This window comes from Genypterus blacodes, unplaced genomic scaffold (assembly GCF_046128005.1).
Source record: "Genypterus blacodes isolate CSIRO-AG114 ecotype Tasmania unplaced genomic scaffold, CSIRO-AGI_Gbla_v1 ptg000270l_1, whole genome shotgun sequence".
NCBI classification, from domain to species: domain Eukaryota; kingdom Metazoa; phylum Chordata; class Actinopteri; order Ophidiiformes; family Ophidiidae; genus Genypterus; species Genypterus blacodes.
In genome coordinates, this window is record NW_027467061.1 from 25,001 (window position 1) to 37,226 (window position 12,226).

At 47.6% G+C, this 12,226-nt stretch overlaps 1 protein-coding gene across 1 annotated transcript in view; it reads right to left on the reverse strand.

The window, feature by feature from the left end:
- The window catches only part of dym (dymeclin), a 34,746-nt gene that overhangs the window by 9,207 nt on the left and 13,313 nt on the right, over positions 1-12,226 (reverse strand). The window contains exons 14-15 of the mRNA XM_076171790.1: positions 11,279-11,378; positions 768-950 (exon numbers count right to left, since the gene is read on the reverse strand). Of these exons, the coding sequence (XP_076027905.1) occupies positions 768-950; positions 11,279-11,378 (283 nt within the window). The remainder of the gene's footprint in view (positions 1-767; positions 951-11,278; positions 11,379-12,226) is intronic.

Genomic DNA, 12,226 nt, shown 5'->3' on the forward strand with positions numbered 1-12,226 from the left:
CCTCGACATTATTAATACAGCTGTGAGTGACAGCTTTCTGTTCCGTCCCCTGTTCCTCCCCCACATGCCATACACTCCCGATGAATATTTGACACGCAGCCCCTCGACACCGTGGGACTGATTAATTCATCAATAGTACTTAGGCTCACACAGCGCAGAGTACTGTACACTGGGACCGCGCTCCATGTTAATGATGCAGCTCGCATACGGGCCAACAGAATCTCAGCGCGCCGTGCTGCTTAGAGACGCAGAGGAAATTCAAGGGAAATCTCCATAACTTTGATCTGTTTTCAGCTTCCTCAAACTCGCCGACGCCGTGAAGGCCCCGGCTCCTCGGCTCTTAAGCCTCAGCTCATTTGGCATATTTTGGTAATTAAGAGGAAAACCTAATGTTGGGCCAAATAAACAGAGGGTATCAGTGTGAGGAAGCTGGAGTTCTGCTTCTGTGGGGGAAAGCGTCAATGTCTCTGTGGACCTACGAGGTGAAGGTGGTTATGGGAAAACATGTGCACGCCTCTCAAATCTCCACAACAAGTCGTGCGGCAGAAATATCAAAAAACAGAAAATAAGGTATAGAAGAAGTGTCAAAGGCAGGGAGAATGAACCCGAATGTGGGAGCAACAGGAATGAAAACGATATGAAGCAAGCACCAGTTCACCACTGTGCATGAATACATTCATTTTTTACATCCTGTTCACCACTGCAAATACATGCGTGCGTGCGTGCGTGTGTGGACTGTGAGTGTGTGTATGCGTGCGTTTTCTGACCGTGTCCAGGTTCTGCATGATGTCTTGGAAGGAGGGGTGCGTCCTGAACTGCTCAAACAGCTCCCTCTTGTAGAGCAGCGCGTACACCAGGTTGGGGTTGTGGTGCAGAGAGTTGCACAGACAGGAGTTGATGATTTCCAGCATCATGCGGATCACCTCCTCGATCACATTCAGGTCCTGGGCCTGCGGGGTTGAGGGGGAGGGGAGGGGGGGGGGAAAGGTCAACTGGTTTCCCCACCAAAAACACACAGCTATCACCTGTAACAGTGTTTTCAAACGATTTGTTGTGGCTAGATTGATCAGTGAGAGGATAGATTAGTGGGAGAAATGTCAGGGTGGTGAGCAGGGGGGCAAGGGGAGCGAGTAACCCAGCCAGTACGAGCTGTTAGTACTGTTAGTGCGCTGACAGCCGGCGTGAGGGACAGAGAAATGTCCTTGTGAGCCACAGGTCAGGTCACGTCACAGCATGTCTCCTGCTGCGGCACAGACAACTGTCTGCTGTGACAGCTGACATTATGGGAAGAGGGACGCACTGGGTGAACGGGGGGGGGGGGGGGGGAGAGAGAGAGAGAGAGAGAGAGAGAGAGAGAGAGAGAGAGAGAGAGAGAGAGAGAGAGAGAGAGAGAGAGAGAGAGAGAGAGAGAGAGAGAGAGAGAGAGAGAGGCGTGGGCCGACCCAGTGACTCATGTCAAGTATATCTAACAAAGCACAAAAAAATACAGGTCTCTTCTCTCTTTTCTGTTTGGGCGACACTGTTTATCCACTTTAACGTTATTAAGACCCAGTATTCCTGACAGCACCACACACTGTGCCGTTTTAATGTTTTAAGGAGTTTTAGGTAGTTTCAAGGAAACTAGTGTCCTCATTAATAGGCAAATATATTCACCGCAGAGCTCCAACATCTAATCAGACCATCTGCTCCTCAGGGTGAACCTGTGGTGTAAGGAAGGAGATTCTATCCATCCCTGTTAAGTTATTGTGTTCTATCTAACAATGTGTCTACACGCAGACAGACAGAGGACACCCTGATGAGATAACGTCCTTCTGAGCGCGGCAGAGAGGACACAGAAACCAAATCCACACAAATGAAACACAATGTGATGATATAATAAGTCCTTAGTGATGTGACGGCTGTGTGTGGAGCTTTCAAAGTTCTACCAAGTGCCATTTAGGCAAAGATAAGATCTCCAACAGATGAAAGAGTCCATTTTGATGAGGCACGGTGATTCATCAAAGTGACGCTGCCAACAAAATGGACCTGAAGCCCCGAGTCCTAGATTTGGAGCGCACAATGACACTATTCTATAAAAAGGACGTCCGTGTTGAGCGCATAGTCAGATGACCGACGCTGCCAATTTGCTGAGGAGCGTCGAGACAAAGAGACGGAGACTGAGAGAAAGCAGAAGGGGGCGAATAACTGACCATTGAACGACCAACACTGACATTGCCAAAGCAGTTTCAGCTCAGATTTATACTTCACCGCCCCACAGTCATAGTGAGACCGAGACAAACTGAGCTCCCGTGCAAGCAAATAACTGATTTCCTCTCAAATTTCATACACGCACAAAATAATATCAAATGTCCTCCGGATTCAGGCTGTCACTTTTACCCTCCAACAAAGGAAAGCTTTCAATTTTCAGACGAAGCGCTTACGGCTGTCGGCGTGCCAAACAGCCCAGTTCAGTGTTTTCTTACTTCTGCCTGCAGCTTCAGAGGGAACATTGGGTCAATCTGTCAGCCGCCCAACACAAGAGAGCATCTGTGCCGATGCCGCGTCACTAATCACTTGCACTTCGTCTCTTTGATTAATAGCTCACTAGTGTTGACATTGAAATGGGTTTAAATACTAAGAAAAGAAGAAATGACCTCTACCTGCTATTCAGGAGACTCAGCTTGGTATTCACAGTAAATTATGACTTTGTTAGATAGAATTGCAAATTAATGATCGCCAAAAACAATTTCACGCTCTATTCGGGAAGATTTTGGAAGTTTTAAAGCAAATACCATCAAATGAAACTTTTAAATGGTGACTCAAATGGCTCAGTCCATGGCAGATACCATGATGTCTGCTCGCTGTGTCGCTGTATCATCACAACACTGGAGGATTGTGGGGGGGAAAACAATCTTCATGAGGTTGCACCCAAAACAAGAAACAGAAATCTCTATCTTTGCTTACACTTTCCTCAGATATTTGTTTAGACACAAGGTCTCGCCTTTAGACAGCGCGGATCATCATCATCAACATCATCATCATCATCACTGGCTTCCTCTGGGCTCGAGCTGCGCCTCATTTCCACGCTCGCGACGAGGAACCGCCTTTTTAAATGCGAGTCGATTTCTGTCAAATTCATTAAGTTACAGTTTGAATTTATGATAAAATACGCTTGTTTATGTGATGGGATGCAAAAATGGGCATGACTGTTGTTTATTTGTCGGTTACCATGGAAACCAACAATACAACCGAGCGTGTCCATTAGGGGGAGAGACGCCAGCCTGCAAAATTGGTTGCCACTTTCCGCAGCACTTCGGGATTCATTTTGTGACAAACATCTCTTGTTTTGATGACCTGCTTGGACAAGAATTTAACTAATGCTGGCTAAACCGCGACTTAGCTCAAACGGGGCGAGCTGATTGGACGCAGAGATTTCAGCTCCAATCTGGGCTAAGCATCTGTAACGGAGCCGCGGCGTGGCGGCGGCGGCGCTTTCTGTTCCATCTTCTGTGTCCTGCTTCTAAAATAAGTCCTGATCATATAAATGACTGCGCTTGTTACATGGGAGAGAGAGCGAGAGCGAGAGCGAGAGCGAGAGACACACACACACACACACACACACACACACACACACACACACACACACACACACACACACACACACACACACACACACACACACACACACGCGGGGATTCAAATGATTGCAAAACACATAACTGTATACTGCTGTGTGTTGACGATGAATCAAGCGTGCCACACAGGTGCAATAATGGGGCTGATTCCCAACAGGTTGGTGCAGAAGTGTGTTACAGGCTGGTGTGTGTGTGTGTGTGTGTGTGTGTGTGTGTGTGTGTGTGTGTGTGTGTGTGTGTGTGTGTGTGTGTGTGTGTGTGGCGTGCGGAGCTGTAACAGGCAGATGTAAAGAGGCAAGTGGAAGGCAGGGGAGCAGGCTATAATGAGGATTGATGATGTGTCTGGGAGCAGAGGTGGGCTCTCTGTGCTCGACTCGGCTGCCTGGCTAGACCCGCTACGGCAAGGAAGGTAATTAGACAGGAACCAGGCGCAGACAGACACGAGCGAGTGGGAGAGAGGGAGAGAGGGAGAGAGACGGGGATGGAAAAGGAAGCGCGGGAGGAGAGAGAGAGTGAGAGAGAGGGGGAAAGTGAGAGTGAGAGAGAAGGAGTGCGGCGAAGTAAATGGTGACAATGAACGTGACAGAAGAGGGCACGGGGGGGGGGGAAGAAAGGAGGATCAGAAGAGGAAGGCAGCGTAGGAGTGAGGGATGCCTCATGTGTGTGTGTTTGTTCTCCAGCTCTGCGTCGGCTTAATGAGATTAGCCTGGCAGAGCGGAGGGGTGGGTGGGTGGGAAGGGAGGGATGGAGGGACGGGGGGAAAAATGCCACACTAGGGAATTCAGGTCACATGAAAATAGGCTAGCTAGACGTCTGCCAGGCCCTGTGTGTGTGTGTGTGTGTGTGTGTGTGTGTGTGTGTGTGTGTGTGTGTGTGTGTGTGTGTGTGTGTGTGTGTGTGTGTGTGTGTGTGTGTCAAGTGGATGAGATTAAGATGTCCACGCTCTGCCTGAAACCCAGACAGGATTTAAATACCTTGGCTCCTCCTCCTCTCCTACCCTGTTATTCACCTCCCCCAAAAAACACACACACACACACAAAATCTCTCTCTCTCTCTCTCCCTCTCCCCCTCCCTCCCTCCCTCCCTCCCGGCATTTAGTCACAACCACTTCTGCCGCTCTTCAATGTCTACGCTCCACCCAGGAAAATATAGGTCTCTGACTCAAAATGTGTCATTAGTCTTGATGATCTGCCTGCATTTTACTCATTTCAAACATTAGGGGAAGAGTGTGTGTGTGTGCGAGTGTGTGTTTTCTTCTTTCTTCCGATTCCGTCACCGACTCCTCAACACGGAGGGCACAAATGTGTTATGTCTGCTTGTGTTTTCACCTTTGCTCTCCGTCTGATAGACAATGACAGACGAGGCAAATTACAGAGTGAGTGTGTGTGTAGATATGTGTGCGTGTGTGTGTGTGTGTGGGAAGGACAGTGTTGAGTCTACATGTACCCATGTATGTACTGTATGTGGCCACAGAGACAGACATGTGATGTAAAGTAAAAGCTTAGCGATTCCTCAGCTGGTCCCACTGAAATGCTTCACTGTAGCTGTTATAGCGCCACCATCAGGTTGATTGATGAAACTAGGATGAGCCACTCCCACTGACGTTAGGCAGCAGACTGTGGCCAAATGGTGAGAAACCTTCATCTGGCTTAGACGAGACTTTCTACACGCCAACGTTTCTGACCATTGAGCTAAAACTATAGATGAGGCAGAAATGGGCGTGGCCTATATGAGTGGATGCTTAAAAGAAAATGGTGGTGTTATAAAACAGAAACATTAAATTTGCTATCATGACGCCACCATCAGGCTGGAAGAAGCTCCTGCCACATTTGATCCAAAGCAGATTTGCATGGTAAGTTATGGCCGTGTCAGACAGACAGACGGGTCTGACAGGCGCCAAGAGATCACAACACGCCTGCACGCTGGCATGAAGAAAACACAGACAGATAGAGAGAGAAAGAGCTGAAAATATCTTATTTGCATTTTGAGGCCCGGTCACGAGGGTGAAACAGAGAGAGACTCAGTGGGAAAACAGTGAGTACGTACGCAATAATGTAAGGAGGCCAGAGAGAGAGAGAGAGAGAGCGAGAGAGCGGGAGAGAGAGAGAGAGAGCGAGAGCAAGAGAGAGAGAGAGAGAGGGAGGGAGGGGGAGAGAGAGAGAGGGAGAGGGAGAGAGAGGCAGGCTCGGAAAAGGCAGCCTGTGTCGTCTTTCGGGACATTTTAAGTAGGCCGTTGTCTGACCCGCATTGTGGAACCATGGCAAGTTCATAATCACACCTCTTTGTGCAGCATTGTGCCCCGGTCAGCCCCTCATTACACCCACAGGCTCCCACAGGCACACGCAGCATTAGGAAATAAAAGACGGCGCTTGTCCAACAACAACAACAACGACGACAACAATGCAGTCTGTCTGTCTAGGAAAAAGATTGCAGCCAGACAACTGCAGCATCACTGTCTCGGCTAGAGGGGAAGTCCGACAGATTTCACACACGCAGACATCTTATGATCGGTGCACACAAGCGCACATCCTGACGGAGACGAGGGCTGTCGCTGACCGCAGGGGGGCCGAGAGAGGAGAGCAGCAAAGGCAACGGATGACGCAAGCGGGTGATGATGAGGAAGATGACGCCTGAGGCTGAATCGGCGCTCTGGCAGCTACGTAGGCGGGCGGGCAGGCAGGCAGCGCTAATTGATCTAGTGAGCTGTGTTCCGTTCCACTGTGCTGATCCAGAAAGGAAAGAGGAAAAAGCAAATAAAACGTCAGGACGCCGCAAGGCAGCACTTGCATTCGGACGCAGACAGCCATTAGCTCAACCCCCCCAAGACCCCCCCACCAGGACACCTGCTGACTGCAGGGGTGACGCTCAATGCTGTGTGAGAGTATAAACAATCAGTTGAAGGAGAGAAGACAGACATGACGCACAGTTATATGAGTAAGAAGGAGAAGAGACTCGCTCAGACTTTCAGAGGATCAGAAGCTCCAGGGGAAAGTCGGCTCTCCATCCTCAGCGGGGTGCCGCCTTAATGAGTGGATACAGGGCGAGAGATCCAGAGAGAGAGAGAGAGACAGCATGAGACGCATCAACAGTGGCGTGCATCTAGGGAATGACTGAAGATTCAGATCATTACATGTGGTTTCGTCTCGCAAGCAAATAACAGTCAAAGCCTCTTTTTGCAGTGGTTGAAGTAATGTAGAAATACACTCTCAGAAAAGAGAGACGACTCTGAGCAAGAGACACACGAGTAACCGACGAGACATTGCCGTACTTGAGCATGATTCTTGGGAATTAAGAGGGAGGGAGCGCACAAAGGGAGAGAGAGTGGGAGGGAGACAAGGGGCGAGCGAAGGATTGAAAGACGATTCTTGTGCCTCGTCGGCAGCCAAGGTGAGTCTGTCACGGTCGGACGGTCTGATTCGTCCGCTCCTTAACTCGTTTCTTTCCTCTGCTTCCAGTTGTAATTACTCCTCCGCATCTGTTTGGTTTACACACAAGCATGTTAGGACTCAAAACATGCTTGGATACACAGGCAGCTGACCTGCGCCACTAAACACTGATATCTGATGAAAGCCGCTTTGAATCCCGTTCATAGGGGAGGACGACCTTAAGAGACAAACACAAGAATATTGAAGAATTATTGTAGTCGCGCTTCACTTTATGTCATTCTCGGAAAGGCAGTTAACAAAGAGAGGACGGAAGTTTATCGTCTTGCTGATGTATCCTTGGGACTTCCGCTGAATGAGAGGAAACCGACACAAAGCTAATGCATATATTTACTCTGGCTATTAAAGAGAGATCACACGTTGTGACTCAAGCGGCACACATAAACACATAGACAGGGTGGTCCAACATGCTTCTGGCTGTGGCTGTGTGTGTGTATATATGTGTATGTGTATGTGTGTGTGTCTGTGTGTGTGTGTGTGTGTGTGTGTGTGTGTGTGTGTGTGTGTGTGTGTGTGTGTGTGTGTGTAGTCTCTTCCTTGAAATGTGCTACAGTAAACAGATTAAGAGACAGTAAAGTAACCCTACCACTACCATTGCCTGGGAGGATAAACAGTGACACACAACACGATACAACACAGCCCATATTTCCGTCGTTTAATGGTTGTGTGTGTGTGTGTGTGTGTGTGTGTGTGTGTGTGTGTGTGTGTGTGTGTGTGTGTGCGTGGGACGTCGTTGTACGTCACTTCAAACTAAAATAACTCCAAAGTCTTTGGAGACCACCAGGCAGCCAGAGGTGCAGAGGCTGGGCAGGGGATCTGTGGGGCCCCCAGAGAGTTGCTCTGCTTTGGGTTAGGAGCCTCTGGGCTGTCCCCTGGAGGCTCAGGGGGGCCCGGACCCTTCACTCTTCCCTCCCTGACACTAACCAGACGCAGCAGCACAAACACATCCACGGGTGGGGGGATGTGTACCAGAGAGAGAGAGAGAGAGAGAGAGAAGATGGACAGAGAGGGAGAGAGAGACACACTCAGGCAGACAGAGAGACAGAAAGAGGAAGAGAGGGAGGGAAACATGGAGGCAGACAGAGAGGGAGACATTAACACGTAAAGAGAAAGCGCCCAGTTTTAACCCGCAGCTTAAAGCATCTGACAACGTTTTTTTTTTATATCCTCCTCTCTCTCCCTCGTAAAGAGAGCAATTACACGTCCAGGACAATCCCACATTAAACAAACATTAGTTCTCTCTCCAGAGCCAGACTCAGCCAAATTACATTGTTTCCAGATGCCCGTCAATATAAAAACACACACACACACACACACACACACACACACACACACACACACACACACACACACACACACACACACACACACACACACACTCTCCTCTCTGTATTCTCTCCATTGTTCTCCGTCCAAACTCTTCATCAATGTCTCGCGTTTCGTCGGTCCCCATCCTTCTCCGTTTGCCGCCCGCTCTTCCCTCGCCGAGACGAGAGCCGGTGAAGAATGCCGGCGGAAAAAAGCTGCTTTCAATTAAGCTGCCACATCCGTAACTACTGCAGGAGGAGAGGAGGACCAGCGCAGGAAAAAAATGGCTCCCCGAGCAAACGGAAGCCAGTGTGTGAAGCCGCACGACTCAAACTGGTCCACCTACTGAATAAAGACATCTAGTTAAAGCTTTTCATTCATTTTCCCTCCGCTGCATCTAACATTTTCCATGCAATTATCCTACCGCCATTGATTTAAGCTGACTGGCTCTGTATTTACTGTACGTAAGAGCTCTTAATGTACAACAACAGTGTGTAATTGTATTGGTGCCTCGGCTGACAATTACTGAATGGAATGCATGAACCGTGCGTTAGCGTTGCTTTGTATTGGCACATTATAGCACTGCAGACTCTGTTGCTGATTATCTTCCTTTATTTCTAATGTGCTTCTTTCAGAGGAGCTTTGGTGACAGTTTCAAGTCCCTGATGTCCTGTTTGCTGAGAAATTCAACTATCCACAAAAGGAATGACATCAAATATTTCCCGTCCAACCAGGAAAATCACACACTCCCGCATCCTTAAGCTTTAGAAAAACACATTTAATTAGTTGTATATTGTAAACCTTCTACCTACGCAGTTCCCTAATGTTGTTTAATTCCCATTCAATTGTCAAAAAAGTAAGTAAGTAAGATTTCCTCTATTCTGTGCTTGTCATATGCTTTCGATGAGGACTTGAGCACAATCAGTGTGATTATCAGATGACAAGGTTAAAATGTGACAACAGACAGAATCGAGGCCAGCCTAGAAGGTCCCTGTCACTCTCAACGGCACAAAACAACACAACACACCTCATCGAACCCTGAGAAACACCCCTCACTAGAACCACAGAGTTTACTGCCACACACACAGGAAAAGCTGAAACTGAAATGCAACTAACACACACGTCTGTGTACGTGTGTTTACCAACAGTCTGTAGGCAGACAATAGCTTTCCTCTCATCACAGGGCTTCATTCAAGCGACGAGGTTACCACGAGCTGCGGATGGTAGACATGGGAACCAATGTCATGCAGAGTCAGTATAGTCTAAGCTGGGTGATAACGGCCGTATCAGCACAGTTGACCAGCTCCGTCTGAAACGTCTGTGACCCAGACTAGGTGCCAGACACTATTCAAGGAAAAGGAAGTTTGTTGCTGTATAAGAGGTGTGTGTGTGTGTGTGTGTGTGTGTGTGTGTGTGTGTGTGTGTGTGCGTCTTGAGTGTTTTCACTGTTGCATAAAAGTGATTATCATAGTCGTTGTTATTGCATTCACCCAACGCAAACTCCTACGGTGACATATGGGTGCAGCTATGACGTTAATAGAGACATTCTATTCATTACAAAGTAATGGCTCGCTCTGTGATTTGTTCCTTCCATTCCCAGTTATATAAAGAGTGTGTTTGTCTATATGCACGTATTCATAAATAAACTTGGCCCTGAAGGAAAAATGCATCAAAACAAATATGTGTGATTGCATTTTGCCTGTGTGTGTGTGTGTGTGTGTGTGTGTGTGTGTGTGCGTGTGTGTGTGCGTGTGTACATATGCGGCCGTAAGAGGCCTCGTCAGACAATTACTTCACGGGTGAAAGAGCACTCACATACACTTAGAGCTCCCCCGGCAGCTAGGGGCATCAACAGGGACCTCCTGATACCGCCCCCATGCCCCCCCAAACACATGCACACAAATACACATTTGTTCACAAAGACACACACACACACACACGTACATACAAATTGTCTGGGACCCTGCAAATCTAATGAGACAGCCAGACTGAGACCTAGACGAGACAAAGCTGGAGGCATACTGGAAGTGCCTGAATACTGCGCATCCATTAGTCAACTATACAGTATGTACTACCAAGACTTACAGATGTGATTACGTAATGACATCACCACAAATTTAAGGCAGCTCCACTACATAGAGTCTACAAAGGAAGGTTTCAGGTTTGCGTTGATGTTTTCAAGGTTGTTTCAGTATTACTTTGATAAACACGGTGAAAGATTGAAATCAACATTCAATTTTCTGAATGCTCGCTGCATTAGCCAAATGTGGGAATTCCATTATAGAACTCTGTGTGTGAGTGCGTGTGTGCGTGCGTGGACAAAGTGGGGTCAGAATAATAATAAGCAGAAGACAAGGAATTGGAACAGACAGAGCTGCAGTCTGGCACGCAACGTGAACACACTCGACTGCAACAACAGTCTGTCACATCATCAGACATATCCACGGTAACTGCCAAGAGCGGTTGGCAAAACTGCTTCCAAAAGTAAAATATTGGGTTATTTCACAGCTAGAGATTGCCTCATAACACTTTTATACGGCGAGGGGAGACAACGAAGCTGTCAAATATGGATTAGTATTTGCTTATTGTGTGCGGCGCCATGGCGATATCAAATAAATGTGAAATGGTGTCATGATTCTTTAGATCAATAATAGATTTCAATCGTGCAAAATGGTACATCTTTCTGTCTCCATGTGGAGCTCATCTTCACTTCTGTTAGGACTAAGACATAAAAGCGCCACGGCAACTTGTGAGTCAAAGAATTGTTAGTTGCAGCCATGAGATCGCATTTCTTTAAATGCTGAATGTATCTGCCAATTATTTGCACTTAAGATATAATGATAAACAGTGAGAGCCAGGCTGCAGTGCACGTGTACGCTTGTGTGTGCGTGTGCCTGTGTGCGTGTTACTCACGTAGTCCGGCAGGGCTGTGTTGTCTCCCTGTCTGCCCCTCAGAGACTGTGTTGCCTGCTCCAGCACCTTGTTGTGCTTTTTGGAAAGCAAAGCAAATAAACTGAACACACACACACACACACACACACACACACACACACACGCACGCACGCACACACAGAGGGGAAAAAGTGTGAGAGTGGCAACAACACAAACAAGACCAAACAACACACAGCTGTGCATATCTTTTGACTCGTCTCAACCACAAACACAGCTCTTTAATTCATACATATAAATATTAAGGGCACATTTGTGGCTAATTAGTCGTATATTTTACAGCTTTCATCCGTAATGTTTTTCTAAATGAGACCTTTCCTGCATACTTAACAATCAAAGGTCATTTTTAACGTTGCCTTTGTTTGAGATTGGCTTTTATTTGCCATGTTAGCACACTTGCCTTTTATTTGAGAATTCACTGAATGTATTTGATCTCGTCGTCAGAGACACTTGACCCAGTTTTGAACAGACTGGGTTCATCCTTTAGGTGTGTGTGTACGTGCGCGTGTTTGTAAAGTTGCATGGAATGAGATTGCATGTGATGGTTCCACACAGACATACATCAAGTGTCTGAGGCTCTGCTCGGATTGACCTTGGGTCGTAGCTAGAAAATGGGTGAACGCACACACATCAACACATGGTCGGTCACACGCAAGCACACACACACACACACACACACACACACACACACAAACATACACAAGCTCAGTCCTGCCCAGAGCCACAATGTGTGTCGGTTTTGGCTCCTGGTAACAGTTGCTCACAGTGTGGTACAGCATAAGATTTCTAATGAGATGGAAATTTGAAGCCGTCCCAGTCCTTTGCATTTTGGCAGAACTGTTCCGCTGGGAGAAACATATCAGAGGAGGAGCTCTGCTTTCATTCCTTATAAGGGTTAAGAGATTCTTAACA